Raw genomic sequence first — 16317 nt, 5'->3', positions numbered from 1 at the left:
ATTTATAATTTGCCTCGGGTTCTTAGAGGTTGTGTCGTTTGGATACTTTAGGTTTTCTTTCGTTAAGATGTTAGATTCGGGTTTTGGTATTATGTTGTATTTGTTTTTGTTTGGGTTTCTGTTGGGTTTTGCTTTTTGTTATTGGTTTGATTAGGTTATGGGCCACATATATGGTTTATTCTTGTTTCCACGGTATTCTTCCGCCATAAGTGAGGGTATTTTTAATAAATATTGGGAGGGGTCACTATTGGACATGTGACTGCCTGTTTTTCTTTAAAAGAAAAAAAGAATAATAATAATAATCGAGAAATATTATATTATTATCTACATATTTGTTCGTGCACATAAAAAAAAAATTAGAAAAAGAAAGTTCCAACTCTTTTGGTCATTCAGTGTATGTATTTTGTCCGTTTTGTGCATATCCTGCCGGCTCCTTCTACGAAGGGTTGCACCAATGCACACTTCTGTTGTTTTCTTAATATTTCAAAAAAAAAAAAAACAAGAAATATACTACTGATGTATTTCATCAGTACAACCATCGGTCCCTTTATATTTCGGAATATTTAACAAAGAAGGAAAACAAGTGACTGGGTGGATAATTTGGTCGGAATGTCACAAAAACAACAGTAAAATACTAGAAACATTTTTGGTGGCTGTTTTGTTAGGTCAGCTGCGATTTGATCGGTCAGTCAAGACAAAATAGGTTTGGAGGGTAGGAGTGTGATGGACGATCTTCACAACGGTGGTAGATGGCTGCGCTGTGAAGCAAAGTCTTACTTGTTTGGTGAAGTCATTCATCCTGAGTGGAAGATATAATTCCAATGGAAATATGAACAACAGTAAATTGTTTCAAACTGTTTATAAAACCTGAACCACACATACAACCTTTTTCACTGTTTTCTGAGGAACCCTACTTCACCTTTTCTATAAGAAAAGTTTCCTACTGGTACCCAAGTTTAAGAGAATAAGTGGAAAACAAAAAGAGGATGGCTGAAGAGCAGAGTGTTCAGATTCCGAGAGTGAAGCTTGGGAGTCAGGGATTTGAGGTAAAAACCCTTTCAATTTGTTGATTTTACTCTTCATTTTCAATATGGGAAATCGAAATATAAGCGCAGCATTTTGTTTGTTAATTTGATTTGTTTTTCGTAGTCTTTTGTTAAGCCTTTTTATCAAAAATAAAAAATGGCTCAAAAGTAAGTGATAGTTGTCCAACCTCATGGAGTACAACTGAAGAAACATGAAATTCAGGTAAAACCTAGCTCAATGCTTGACTTCCCCCAGTAATGGCATCAAGAAATTCCAAGTTTCCAGATTATATATATTTTGTTCATGTCTCTTCCATGTAGTTTATTTATTGTTCAAGTGCAGGATCTTTCGTGTCTACCTATTTTCTTATGTAGAGCTTGAAAGGAAAAACCGATAAGCAATTTATTTCCTTTTTATGCATATCTATGGTTTATATGCAAGTGGGCTACATCCTTTGAATTGATAGATAAAAAAGTTCAATTTTTTTTGTCCGACTTCAGGGATTCAGAGGTGTTTTTTTTTTATTTTAACAAGGGGGGCGGGGGATTCAGAAGTGTTTTATTTTTTTGATAAGTAAATAAGAATCTTTATTAAATAGAATGAAACTAGGCAATGCCCAAGTACACAGGAAATCAGAAGTGTTTTAACTAGACAACGAATCAAAGGATGAAAAATTAATTAAAAACTATGATCTCTCTCCCCCCCTCCCCGGTAATACATTATTCTGCTGCATCGTCGGTGCTGATCTATTCTACAACCTGTGGTAATGTTAAATGCTTCTCGTGATTCTGTAATTACTTATTTTTGCCTGAATGAAAATGATAATAAATATATATATATATATATATCAGAGGCCTTGATTGTGTCCCATAATTCAAGTCTTTTTTCCTATTCGCATTTTCCCCTTTGGAATGTGGAGAAAGAATTTAGAAATGGTTTTGCCGGATTCCCTTCCCAAAAGAGAGATGCTTTTGTTACTAATATACTTTTTAAGTTGCATTCTAATTTGCCTTCCAGGTTTCAAAACTGGGGTTTGGCTGTATGGGGCTTTCCGGAATCTACAATGATCCTGTCCCCGAAGAGGTTGGCATATCAATCATCAAGTATGCATTCACTAAAGGAATCACATTCTTTGATACGGCTGACGTGTATGGAGCAAATGCTAATGAAGTTTTGGTGGGAAAGGTAAATGCACCTGCAAATGATATTTTACAGGGTTATTCATATTCAATCTTGCTAGCTCCAACACAGATTCCTTTTCTCATTTATTTATGCAACTCTTTGTAGAAACGATAACCGAGTAAGAAAGCAGGATAATGTATAAGCCTTTTCTCTTTATGACAAATAAAATGGAAAAAGAAATGAATGAATATGAAGTGTCTCATAGTTGTGGATTTAATATCTTGTTTCTCTAATATCAAGGAATCAGAAGTTTGCTCATTTGTAGGAAATCAGTCTCCCAAATTGTAAGAAGGATGCTATTGTCTTACCCTTTGGAAGAATCTCTAAGTTGTTATCTAAATAGATCAGTCTCCTGTGCATGAAAAATATGGAACAATGGTGATGGAGTTCTGAAGAACTATTTTGCCATGCATAATTCTCCATATTAATTGACACGAAGTATATACTTTTTGGAAATATTGGACAAAATCATCTCTTCCTACTGAAGCTTTTGCCACAGACATTTTCATTATGCTAGGTTTCGTATAAATATAAAATCCAAGGAACATAGATTGAGATTTATCCATTTAGGCTTGATTTCATATAGCGTAAATCAAGTTTATCTAAGTATCTTCTGCTCAGAAATAAAACTTACTATCATGATGGTGACAGCAAAACATGAGAGTTCTTGCAGTTGTGCCCCTTCTAATTGTTCTAGCATCTGGGGCTTTTAAGCTGTGTTTTCGTGGTGCAACAGAATATAAGAAAGCCAAACTTTTAACCCCTAGGGGTTTGCTCAAGTAGTAAAGGCCTTGTTCTTGGCAGTATGCTCCCTCCAAGTTTAAGGTTCGAATCCTCTTGTATGCAAACAATTTCTAAGGGCCATCAGACTGGGGAAACTCCCCCCTGAATTACCTGAGGTGCACTTGTAGAAAACTCCTTGTCAAGGGCCTGTGCACCCTTGAGATTAGTCGGGACTTTGTTCTCGGACACCCGGTGCCAATAAAAAAAAAAAAAAGGCAAATTTTTATTTGGAAAAATTAGGAAAGAAAAGTGTAATGTATAAGATGATCAATTCAACCTATACTCTCACTTAAAATCTGTTTTTTTTTCTATTTATAATGGAAACAGAAACTATGTGACTAGACACTTAACCATAACATGCAGTGATTGTTGGTGACTTCTGTAGTTGCTCAACGGCTGAGCGTTTCACAAATTACATTTTTAATAAGTGTGAAATTACATCTTTTCAGGCATTGAAGCAGTTTCCTCGAGAAAAGATTCAGTTGGCCACAAAATTTGGTATTGTCGGAATGAAATCTAGTGATGTTATAGTAAATGGTACCCCTGAGTATGTCCGCTCCTGTTGTGAGGGTAGTCTGAAGCGCCTTGGTGTGGAATACATTGATCTCTACTATCAGCACCGGATTGACACGTCAGTACCTATAGAGGACACTGTAAGAGTTAGAAAACTTCCTTCTTCCTTATGCATTTGCCTTCAATTTTAGTCATGAGAAATACTACTATGCCCCCTAATTTAAACTACTCACTTTGCCCCTTGATGTGGCACCACAATGTGGTGCCACGTGGCTTATTTAAAAAATTAACAACAAAACATAAAAGGGTAGAGGGAATCTAGGGTTTTAGTCTTCATCTTTTTGTATTTTCAGGCACCATTTTGTTTTGAATATATATTTTTTAAAAATTTTTTTAATAAGCCACGTGGCACCGCATGGCACCACATTGTGGTGCCACGTCAAGGGGGCAAATTGAGTGGTAAAATTAGGGGGTATAGTAGCATTACTCTTTAGTCATATATCTGCCTCTCAACTCTTATTATAGTAGTTCTGCTAGATTGTTTGGATATTTAAAGTTATAACGTCATAACTAAAGTGATGCTAATTTATTTTTGATGGGTAGATGGGGGAACTTAAAAAGTTGGTGGAAGAGGGAAAGATAAAGTATATTGGACTCTCTGAAGCTAGCACAGACACAATAAAGAGGGCACATGCAGTTTACCCCATCACTGCTGTTCAAATGGAGTGGTCTCTCTGGACTCGCGAAATTGAGGATGAAATAATTCCGCTTTGCAGGTAACATCATTTTGTATTAATAGTTTTTATGAAACCTTTGTTTACAATGTTTGTAAAAATTGTGGTCATGATAATCCCCCTGAAACAAAAAATTTTCAATTTACCTGCTTCCTTCACGTTCTTATACCAGTAAACTTTTCAGCTACTTCTGACAAAAGTTGTGATCTTCTAAATATATTATAAAACATTCAATGCTATCTTATAAATATATATATATATATATGAAACATTCAATGCTGTAACATGGTTCTTGCATCAATGAAATGTACATGGATGTATGATAGCGTACATCAGTGTACACTCTGATGTCTTAGCCCTGGCCATCCTCCCCACTTTTCCAGTACACCAAAACAAATAGAAAGGCAAGGGAACTACAACATTTCAGCCTAGTAAATAACTCAACGTTTCAGTCTGGTTGAGTTATCTTCTAGGCTGAAATGTTATACTCCCCTTGCCTTTCTATTTGCATTTTTGTTTTAATTGTTTGAGCTCCATATTATGGCTAGAAAAGTATCCTTTTGGTATTTCCAATATCTACAGGGAGCTTGGAATTGGGATAGTACCTTACAGTCCTCTTGGTCGTGGATTTTTTGGCGGCAAGGCGGTCATTGAAAGTGTGCCTGCAAACAGTTTTCTTGTACGTAGCTGATACTTGTCTTGCCTTTTCCATGTACATATGATATATAAGCAAATTTATTTGGATCTCTCAGATCATAACTTTTCTCTAGCTGATTATGAGATCAAACGTGGAATGATGCCTAGCCTTGTATTTTATCAGAACTCAAACCCTAGATTTCAAGGAGAGAACTTTCACCAAAACAAGAACTTCTATTCTAGAGTAGAAAAGTTGGCTGAAAAGCATGGATGCACACCTGCACAACTTGCACTTGCATGGATTAATCATCAAGGAGATGATGTGGTTCCTATCCCTGGTGAGTGACTCTTTTCCAACCACAATTTCATGTCTTGAACATTTTTAGCCCCTTTATGGGAAGAAGAAAAATAATTTGATGAAAACAAAGCAATGGAAGGTTTCACCACTTACTAGTTGTCTATCAAGAATCCACTATCACAATGAAGTCATTATTAAATTCTGTACCTGCTGCTACTCTATCTCCATCACCATCTTGGACCAAAAAAAAAAAAAGGTACTCTGCATACTTGCTGGCAGCATATGGTGATTTGCATTTGTCTGTTTTACTAGTAAAAATCAGTATGAGATGACCATGACATTTGACATATTTTTGTTCATCCTCTGGTTTAGAAAAGTTGAAAACTCGAATGTATCAATTTTCAGACTTGTACTTATCATTAAAAAAAAAAAAAAATAAGACTTGCAACTTCTTGATAAAATGGACTCCAGTTTTTCTTTCCCATCTCATCAGAATAGTACAAAGTTATGTGCAAATATTGTAAGGTACAATCAAATTATGCATTACTCGTGCTCCTTTTTCTATAGATTAAAAAGTCTGGTGAGAGTACCTCAAGTTATTGATAACAAAACTCAAGTAAGCTAATTTCTGACATGTATATTTTTTCCTCCATATATCCCTGTTGAAAGGGCAATTCGATGGCTGTAATTATGGCTCATGACAAATTAATAAGGACTTGGAAACAAAGAATGGAGGGAAGGATATTTATGGATCTAAAACAAGAAAAATGAAAACAAGAGGCTTGACTTGTGTTAGGTCAGGTGCATGAATGAAGAGCATCGAAAGGTTTTAGTATAGGAAGAAGAGATTAAAGAGAGAGGGAAGGTTCCAATAAAGCTTTTTAATTGAACTCATGCAAGGAATTTGGGAGAGCTTAGTTTCTCTGTTGAGGATGGGGAGTTTCATGTTTGCACAAAGAATCAGGATTGTCTATGTAAAAGATGGTTTGAGGATGAAAATTGGAAAAGCTTCAGGTCAGATGGAATTCCTACTGAAGTTTGAAAGCGTTTTGGTGATGTGGGTGTACATCTTTCTGACATATGCCTGAAAAGACGATGTAGGTGTAAGATCTTTCTGACATATGCTTGATTAATAATTTCAGTAAGATCCAAAAAATGCCTGATGAGAGCAAAAGCACTTTAATACCATTACCAAGAATGAAGAAGATATCCAAAACCAGTCCATACATATTATAGTGAGATTAAACTTATTAGTTCACACCATGAAACTTTGAGCTAGAGAGATTCTAGGTTAAAACATGAAATCTGGAACATCAGAAAGTCGGTTTGCCAAAATGTTCTACCATTGTAAGCTAATTTCTGACATAGGTGTATAATGGAGAAAATATAGAAAATTGAGTAAAGATCTAAATATGCTTTTATGGACTTAGAAAGCATATGATAAATGTCTAGAGGGGTAATTGTGGAAAATAAAAGGTTCTTTAAAGTATATTAATGTCATCAAAGATATGTAAGACAGAGCTATAGCTCGTGTTAAAATAAAAGGAGGATCATAGGCAAGTTTCCTACTACATAAGTTTAAATCAAGGACCAGCATTAACTCTCTATCTCCTCGCATTGGTTATGGATGAGCTTACTAGATCGATTGAAGATGATGTCCCTTGGTGTGCACTTTTACAGATGATCTTATGGTAGTCGATACGACTATAGTGGGACTTAATATCAAAATTTGGGAATGAGTGTTTCTAATCTAAGGGTTCAGGGCCAACTAGGGCGACCACAGAGTATATACATTGCTAGTTCTATAAAAGCAGAAACATGAATGGAATAAATAGTAAAATTTGATCGTCAAATGATACCAAAGAGTGAGTATTTTTAACATCATAAATCCATACTTGATAAGGATGTAGAGATTGAAAAGGATATCTGTTTCATAGAATAGAATCGAGGTTAGATGAAATAGAGAAGTACATCGTGTGACCATAGATAAACTATCTTGTTAAAAATGGAGATTCTGTTGGACTGCGGTAAGACCATGTATATCGATAATAGAAATTGTTAGGCTGTTAATAACCAATATGTTAATGAATTGAGTGAATGCACTGGTGGAAAAGAGTGATTCGATTCAGATTGTGGGGGCAAAAAGTGGTAGGGATGGGCTGAATAACATTGGTAAAAATAATGAAAAGGAAAATTTTAACTAGGTAGGAGCAGAAAGTACGATTTTAGGTAGGATATAGCGTTAGATAAAAATTAATGTGGCCAATCTCAATTTGTTGATGAGGATCTATAGTCTACCCTGTGTTTTAATTGAGATTAACACTGAGTTGAGTTGAGCTGAGCTGAGGTAGTCCCGTTAAAAATCACATTCTGGTGTTTTAAATTACAAACTAAGAGTATGGTTGTTATTCTATCATAAATCATGCCTTTATGGTCTTTTCATGGTTCTTATATTATTCCAAAGAAGTTGAATATTCTCGAATTTACAATTTCTGAATTTTTTAACTGGTGTCTGTGCTTTATCTCTCTTCCTTTGGTCTTAAGATAACAGCAACTGTCCCAAGTAAATAGACTGTGTAATATAACCATTATAGTTGAAATACTTTTCTAATCTCTCTCCTACGTTTTCCTTAGGAACAACGAAGATTAAAAATCTTAACGACAATATTGGTTGCTTGAGAGTGGAGCTCAAGGGAGAAGATTTGAAGGAGATTTCAGATGCAATACCCATAAACGAGGTGGCAGGTGACAGAATTACTGATAATTTCATTCGCTGCTCATGGAAATTTGCAAATACGCCACCAAAACACAGCAGTGTAGCTTAAGAACAATTTTAAGTGATATAAGGTGTGAGTTTCTTGTGAAATTCATGCTGGAAGATTGTGCTGCCCAGCTACTAAACAGCACTCCAGCCTGGGGGTTTTTGTTTAGATGACCAAAGAGAAGTATTGGATTTGCAAAATGATGATGCATTTGGACTTTGAACTCTGAAATATTCTCAACATTCCAGGCACTAACATTGAATAATATGTTTGTCAACTTCATAGAAACACTCTGAAATCTGGTTAACCTTTCTGCTCAATGGCGCCAAATTAAAAGGTGAGATATTTGTTGCAATATTTTCCCAGTTTAATGCCAATGCTGCCTACTTAGTTAATCAGGTCAAGGATTATATAAAAGCCGCGTATTTTTGCTGGTTGGTCTTTGGGATTATTTAAGTTCGATCCTTGTGCTCAGTAAACTTTCAAGATTGATCAAATTACTCGTATTTCACTCTCTCTGTCAATGTCATTATGTGAGGTGTGTTCTGGGTGAAGAAATCTTGATGGGAGCATATGTATGAAGATCACGGGTGTAAGTAACGGAATTAACTACCAAGGTCAAACGGGGCGTTTAGAGAATTAATGAAACGGTGCGTTTGAATTCATGTAATAACAAGGTTTAGTTAAACGGTGCGTTTTCTGTAATAAGCCGATGTCGTTTTTGTTCTTCTTGTTGTAACAGAAATGAGAGTTAGTTAGAATCTATTAGTTTGTTAGTTCTTACAATTGTTCTATAAAAGGAAGGGTAGGGCATAGGCAGAGGCGTCGAAGAATTTAGTTGAGTTGATTGTAAGGAGTTTGGAGAATGCTCGAAATTCTCTTCTGCAATAAAAGTAGATTCCTGGTTCTTCTTGTTACTTCTTGAATTGTTTACTGGCTTGTTCTGCGTTTTCTTGGGCTCCAGAGAAGAAGGCACTTTACACATTAGCAGAACCTCTCTTTTTCTGTCTCTTATTCCACGCCAGTGCCAACAGGTTTTCAACTCGAATTAACAAAAGTAAGTCATTTATTTTATTCTCAAGTCGGTGGTGTGTAGAGTATATCATCCGTATTATTTAAATATTAAGATTTTATTTATATGATTTAAATTTTAAAATTTATCTTTTAAATCAAATTATATCATGTAAATACCTTATAAAATATCTTCTATATACTGACTTGAAAGTAGAATTTTTCTTTATTTTAATATTAAAAAACTAGATGATAAAACCTTTTAGTATAATAGTTAAAAAAAACAAAAAAAGAAAAAAAGCACAACGTTCCCCGACAGCTCCCAATTGTGAGGGATGATAGATCAGCTATCCCTTTAAAACACAACGGTCCTCCCTTGTCTTTTATTTTACTTGTTTTATTTTTTTTTAATATTCTTTTGTTTATTAATTATAAAATGCTTTTTTTCTTTGTCTTAGGTGGATATTCATCATGTAGTAGTTAACCTGAGTAATGATTTGTACAAAACTCAGTTATATAATCCACTATTTATCAAAATGTAGCATAAAATATGGAAACATGTCATATCATCTAGCATATGAAAATATTAATATTTTGACTTTTATATAATCATACTAGATCTTACTCTAAGTTTATATTTATATACTGAATTGTAAGTAGCATAATTCAAAATGATGGCACCATACTATATTGGAAAATGATAGGGATCCCGTTGGAGACCTCGTTGGAGCTCCTGCTCCAATTTTTATTTTTTTTATTAAGAAATTGTTGTTTAATAATATTTAAAAGTGTTAAAAATGATATATATATATATATATATATAAAACAAAAAAAAAAAAGGAGCGGAGCTCCAGGGGGTCCCTAGCATTGTCCTACCATCTTACTAGCATGAATTGCTTTTGCAACTCATACAAACCTTCTTTCGGTTCCAGTCTACTACAAGTTTTTTGCGATTCCTCTTAAAGCAACTTAACCCACCTTTGATAGTTATAATAATAACATTAATGATGATGATAATGCTTGTTGGGAGTTAAATGAGTGCCGAAGACTTATGGAAGATTAAAGTCCACTATGCCAGAATGGAAGGGGAAGGTTAAGGTTGAGAGGGTTTGACAAAGATGAGGTGTTGATTGTATATAAGGTTAGGATGAGACATAAAGCAGTAGGAGGGACTTAAAAGAGGGAGAGGCAGCAATAGAGAGGGGGTTCCAGAATGGCTTCCATAAGGAGCGAGGATCGACTTCTAGAGGGAAAAAAGAATCAAAGAGTTCTAAGACTATCTTGACTTGAGATGGGAGTAATTGTAGAGAGCTTATTCAGAACTAAGAGCTTGTATCAATCTTTATTTATGGTTGATTTAAATTTACACCCTAGATCATTGGACGCATGCCACAGTACCAAACCACATAAATATTTGTTTCATTTACTTTCAGTCATTTATCTTTAAACAAGTCATAAATGAGTGTTCCAAGCACACCACCACCAAGAACCACCATTTAATTTTGCAACTCATACAAACCTTTTGCGACGACAAGACGGGAGATAGAGAAAAGAGGGTGAGACAAAGAGTTAGAGACGAGAGACGAAGATAGAGAGCCGAGAGAGAAAGAGAGTCGAGAGAGTTTTAGGAGAAAGTGGGGGGGGGGTTCATAATTTTGGATATTGAGATTGGTTTTACATCTATAAATTTCTTCATTGTTTATGCTTTATAGAGATGGATTCACAAGAAACTGATAAATTACTATATGGTTAAATACTAGTTTAGATGCAATACAAGGAATTGATAAAAAGCATACCTAACTTTGGGAGAATATTCTCTTATATTTCACTGTTTATAAGTAACCTACGATCGCATTCTCAGTTAATAAGAAAAAATCCTCTTTAGGGCTCTCCTGAGTAGAGGTCCCTTACCTGCTCTGTGCAGGACTGAATCTCAGGCTATTACTACATATTAGTGTGTGTATGCTATGGAGGTAAATCTCGAAAAGATGTGTGAAAAATTATCCCTGATTGAGCAAGAAGAGGATGTTGTCATGGTGGATGAAGAGTCCTTGATGGTGCGCTAGGAAGAAGTAAAAAGTGTGCTATTTAAACTGTTCACTGATAAACAGTTTAACAAGGAGGCATTTAAGAGTACTATGAAGCGTCTATGACATCTTGGTAAGCCAGTTTCCATTTGGGATGTCAGTGCTAATCTATTTATTGCGGAGTTTGATGATCCATGGGATAAAGAACGTATTATCAGAGAAGGACCTTGGGCTTTTGATAAACACTTGGTTCTCACAAGCGAGGTTGATGGGCTGCAACAGGTACATCAAGTTACCTTTCTTGAGGCTCTCTTCTGGGTTTGAATTCATGATCTTCCCATTATGGCTAGGAACTGGAAGATGGGAAACATAGTAGGGAAGGAAGTTGGTAGGGTGGTGGAGGTTGACTTGGAGAAGGATGCACTAGCTTGGATGTTACTAAGCCATTGTTACATGGTAAGAAGGTTTGTGTGGGCTCATCTAACCCTTTCTGGGTTCGTTTTTCTTATGAATGGCTCCCAAATGTTTTCTACATATGTGGTACGCTTGGTCATTGTCATAAGGAATGTAATCAGTGGAGGCCATCGATGTAAAAGTTCTCAGTCTCTGATTTTCCATATGGTCCTTGGTTACGTGCAGGGAACCTTGGTGATTATAGAGGACCTATTCGCATTAGGCAGATAAACCAAGGAGGAAGTAGCGCTTCGATGGGTCATGTGACAGACCATTCTGCCGGAGAATCGATGGGTGATCGGAAGGTAACAGATTTTGAGGATAACGTTGGAGAGGAGGATGTTGTGGCGCAAATTTTGGATAACGGTCAAGATTGTGATAATCACCAGATTCCGTTACAAGAGATACGCAATAAAGAGATAACTACAGCCAAAGGTTATCTAATAAGTGCTCAAATGATAAGGTGGGATTTGTAACTGATGCGGATGAGATGGGGAGTAGCATGGCAACTGACCAACATCGAGATAAGATGAAAGTTGTAACTGACGCGGACGATAAGGGCCTTAAGTTTGACTGTCCACAACATAAGGGTATTTGTGACAATTCAACAATGGAGGCTACTATGGGCAATTGTTCTAGCGGGAAGGAGGTTTTGAATGCAGAAGTAGAGATGCTTTCTTCCTCTAGAGGGACTCGTAAATGGAGGAGAACTTTAAGGTCTCAGGTGCACCATTCTCCTTCTATAGGTGCTTATGGGAGGTCAAAGAGGCATTATGGTTCTGATGATGTTTTGGAGATTGCCAGAACTTCTAAGAGACTTAAAAGTAATGCTAAACTCCATATTGGGAGTGAGGATTCCATTTCACAGGATGCGGTGGTGGCTGAGGCTCAGCTCCACCGAGCTCAATGAAGGTCCTTAGTTGGAATGCACGAAGGCTTGGGAACCCTCATGATATTCGTACTCTTTCTGATCTAATCAGAAGAGAAGATCCCGATGTTTTGTTCTTGTAAGAAACAAAACTTAGTGCTGCAAAAATGGAATTGTGTAGAGTTAGATTTAAGTTTAATTGTTGTTTAACAGTTGATGCTGAAATTACCTTAAGTACCCTTGTGATGCAGTAGAAATATCTACCAATTTACTCAACAAATTGGTTAGTATTCAAGCAGCAATTAATTTAATAATTAAACAATAACATAAAATAAATTGCATAACACTAAGATTGATATTGAAGGGAAACCCTTTAAAGAACTCTTTAAAGGTAAAACCCTAAGGGACAGCCAAACCCAAGAAAATCAATCTTATTATTTGAAAATCAATTACAAGTACTCATCAATTACAAAACCTTTGCAACTTGACTCTCTTACTTGCCCAAACAAACGACTCGTTTGTCCTTTACCGCAGTAGCAGCCAGAACCTCTGGCGATTTTCAAATATTGTCTTTCCTCCTAAAACTCTAGGGGCTGAAGTCCAATCACACGATCATCCATGCTCGAAGCAGGATCACACCCAAAGACAGATCACAAATATGAAAATTCAGTAAGAAATTTTCTCACCAAACAATGCACTAGAAAGTGTTCTAGAACATATGTAGATCTCCAACTCTCAAAATCTTAATCAGTAGAATCCCTTAAATAAACTATTTGAAAAGAGTTATAGTTTCAGTAGGATTATGCTGACGGATAGAATCTGTCGCGAAGACGTCTCCTGACAGATTGCTGACATGTCAAGATAACTCTTCTCTGTAACTGATTTCCGTTCAGCTTTTGTTCTGGATAACTTCTTGATAGTTCGAAATTCTTTCTGCTTGATATCTTCTTTTTGAATCTTCTATCCAGATCACTTGATATCTTCTATCTTTTCGAACATTCAATCTTGATCAAAAATCTTTTGAACCTTTATCTATTTAACCACTTATCTTAGAATTCAAATATTCATAGATAAAGATAAAGACAAACCTTTATCTATTAATCTATTTATCTTTGAATTTAAATATTTATAGATAAAGATAAAGACAAACTACATTCATCTAATAATTCAAATAGGTCATAGTCATCTAATCCTAGCCAACGAACTTTTACATTAACAGATGCTGTTGGTAGAAGTGGGGGCCTTGCATTGTTATGGAAGCAAGATGTGTCATTGTCCATTCTGAGTTACTCAGCATCACATATTGATGATGTTGTAACTGAAATGTCACAAAATTGGTATTTGACATGTCTCTATGGTCAACCTGACGCTGCAAGAAGAATGGAAACTTGGAATCTGTTAAGAAGTTTGAGGAGGAATTAGGAGGAGGCTTGGCTAGTGTTTGGGGACTTCAATGAGATTTTAACAGTACATGAGAGATGGGGGGCAAGAGATTGACCACAACAACAAATGGTTGATTTCCAACAAATGCTCCTGGACTGTGAATTAAGGGACCTTGGTTTTTGTGGTCCAAAATACACTTGGTGCAATGGAAGACAGGATGTGGCTCGGGTTTATGAGAGATTGGATAGGTTTCTTGGTAATGCCTATTGGTGTAATCTCTTCAATAGAGCCTTAGTCACCCATGGCTCTATCTCTTACTCTAATCATCTCCCCCTATGGATTGAGTTAGAAGGTGCCCAGCTAAGAAGGGGAGGTGCTAAACCCTTCAGGTTTGAGGCAATGTGGCTTGGAGAAATGGAATGTTCAAGAATTGTCCAGCAGGAGCGGCTTTCTGTAGCTTCCTCTAGTGGTATGCAGGGTGTTATGGATTGCATTTTAGGTTGTAGCAGAAAGCTACAAAGGTGGAACAAATCCCAATTTGGCAAGGTCCAGGTCAAGTTGAAAGAAGCAAAGCTCAAACTCTCAATGGAACAAAGTAAGGCCCCAACAACTTTAAATACAAGGGAGATTGGTGAAGCTTCAATTGAGATCCAGAAATGGATGGAGAGGGAGGAGATAATGTGGAAACAAAGATCAAGAGCTTTATGATTAGCTGTAGGAGATCAAAATACAAAATTTTTCCATGCTAAAGCATCTCAAAGAAAGAGGAAGAATTTGATATCAAAACTAAGGGATGCAAGTGAATGCTGGCAAGAAGGAGAGGATTGTGACAGGTTGATTGTTAACTACTTTTCTTCTTTGTTTACTTTTGCAGGATCTCGAGACTAGGAAGTTATTCTTGATAAAATGGAGAGGAAGGTCTCACCTGAGATGAATGCTGAACTTATTAAACCTTACATAGCTGTTGAAGTTCTTCAAGCTTTGAAAGAGATGCACCCCAACAAAACACTAGGGCCTGATGGTATGCCACCTCTCTTCTTCCAGCAATTTTGGCCTAACATTGGTACTTCCATCACTACTGCTGTCCTACATGCTTTGAAACATGGTGAAATGCCTCAAGCCCTTAATCATACTTTCATCACCTTGGTCCCTAAGAATAAGTGTCCTCAAACAGTTAATGACCTTAGACCTATTAGTTTATGTAATTTATATATAAGCTGATTTCTAAGGTTATTGCTAATATAATCAAACAAGTATTACCTGTGGTCATCTCTGATACACAGTCCTCTTTCCTGCCTGGAAGACTCATCACAAATAATGTCCTCGTGGCCTATGAAGTTTTACATTTTTTTAAGAGGAAGAAGAAAGGAAAGAAAGGATTTATGTCTATCAAGCTTGATATGAACAAAGCTTATGATAGAGTTGAATGGGGTTTTCTTGAATCTGTTATGAGCAAGTTGGGATTTCCATGAGAATTTAATTTAGCTTGTGATGATGTGTGTGAGGACTCCTTCTTTTTCAATTTTGATTAATGGCTCTCCTACTGGTTTTATTGTTCCTTCACGAGGGTTGAGGCAAGGTGATCCTATTTCTCCTTGTCTCTTTCTATTGTGTACTGAAGGGTTGATTAGTCTTTTGAGAGAGGCTGAAAGAGCTAAGTCTGTTACTGGCATACAAATTTGTCATCGAGTCCCTAAGCTAAATCATCTGCTATTTGTAGATGATGATAGCTTGTTTTTTTGTAATGCAAATGTGGACACAAATGTAAGATTGCAAGTTCTATTAAAGTAGTATGAAGTTGCTTCAGGCCAACAGTTGAATAGAGAGAAAATAGCAATGGGTTTTAGTGCCAATGTGGATCAGAATAATAGGCAGGCTATTATGAATTTGTGGTGCTCAACTCAAGTGCAGCAATATGATAAGTATCTTGGGCTGCCCCATGTGGTGGGTAGGTCGAAATCAAGGGCTTTTGCAGGAATTAAGCACAAAGTTTGGCTCAAGTTGCAAGGATGGAAAATTAATATGTTCTCTCAAGGGGGTAGGGAAATCCTCCTTAAAGCAGTAGCTTTGGAAATTCCATCTTATGCCATGAGTTGCTTCAAGATTCCAACTAAGCTTTGCTCTAAAATTGAGAGTATGATGGCCAGATATTAGTGGGGTCAAAAGAATGAGGAAAGAAAGGTTCATTGGCTAAGCTGGAAGAAGATGTGCAGTTCAAAATTTGTGGGAGACATGAGGTTTAAGGAGCTATAGATTTTCAATATGGCCATGTTGGCTAAACAAGCTTTATTGCAGAGTAAGGAGAGTTTATTTCACAAGATGTATGATGCTAGATACTTTTCTAATGGGAACCTTTTGACAGCTTCTCTTGAAGGAAATCCCTCTTATGCTTGGAGGGGTATTTGGGAGGCAAAGAACCTGCTAGTGAAAGGTGGAAGATGGAATGTGGATGATGGTAGCTTAATTCATATTTTGAATGGTGCTTGGATACCTGGATTTCAAAATCTGAGACAAGAAATGGGAGATGAGCAGAGTATTGAGCAACTTTGCCAATTGGACAATCAAGTTTTATCTCTTATTGATCCAAGTACTAAATGGTGGGACATTGCAAAAGTTAGAGCTCTATTTATTCCAAACATTG

General features: G+C 36.4%; 2 protein-coding genes across 2 annotated transcripts; both read left to right on the top strand.

Annotated features, from left to right (window-relative positions):
• Positions 1 to 576: 576 nt before the first annotated feature.
• Positions 577 to 8449, top strand: LOC109003368 (probable aldo-keto reductase 1). Its single transcript, XM_035695379.1, has 7 exons — positions 577 to 1046; positions 2044 to 2211; positions 3441 to 3644; positions 4108 to 4280; positions 4821 to 4917; positions 5059 to 5212; positions 7807 to 8449. Exons 1-7 carry the CDS (start codon positions 987 to 989, stop codon positions 7995 to 7997), a joined length of 1047 nt encoding a protein of 348 aa, XP_035551272.1. The 5' UTR covers positions 577 to 986; the 3' UTR covers positions 7998 to 8449.
• A 6133-nt stretch (positions 8450 to 14582) lies between these two features.
• LOC109003365 lies at positions 14583 to 15830 on the top strand. The gene is made up of 2 exons (XM_018981480.2): positions 14583 to 14697; positions 15484 to 15830. The coding sequence occupies exons 1-2, from the start codon at positions 14583 to 14585 to the stop codon at positions 15828 to 15830; spliced, it is 462 nt and encodes a 153-aa protein (XP_018837025.2).
• The last annotated feature ends 487 nt before the right edge of the window (positions 15831 to 16317 follow it).

This window comes from Juglans regia, chromosome 11 (assembly GCF_001411555.2).
Source record: "Juglans regia cultivar Chandler chromosome 11, Walnut 2.0, whole genome shotgun sequence".
In the NCBI taxonomy this organism is placed as follows: Eukaryota; Viridiplantae; Streptophyta; class Magnoliopsida; order Fagales; family Juglandaceae; genus Juglans; species Juglans regia.
Note: the sequence above shows the minus strand (reverse complement) of the source record. Positions and strands in the feature narration are given on the sequence as shown.

Excerpts from the sequence above, each read along its gene's own strand:
- LOC109003368 (XM_035695379.1), top strand. The coding sequence starts at position 987 with ATGGCTGAAGAGCAGAGTGTTCAGATTCCGAGAGTGAAGCTTGGGAGT. Across the intron at positions 3,645-4,107 it reads CAGTACCTATAGAGGACACT|ATGGGGGAACTTAAAAAGTT; the intron begins GTAAGAGTTAGA and ends TTTGATGGGTAG. Across the intron at positions 4,918-5,058 it reads TGCCTGCAAACAGTTTTCTT|AACTCAAACCCTAGATTTCA; the intron begins GTACGTAGCTGA and ends GTATTTTATCAG.
- LOC109003365 (XM_018981480.2), top strand. The coding sequence starts at position 14,583 with ATGGAGAGGAAGGTCTCACCTGAGATGAATGCTGAACTTATTAAACCT. Across the intron at positions 14,698-15,483 it reads CAAAACACTAGGGCCTGATG|GCCAACAGTTGAATAGAGAG; the intron begins GTATGCCACCTC and ends AAGTTGCTTCAG.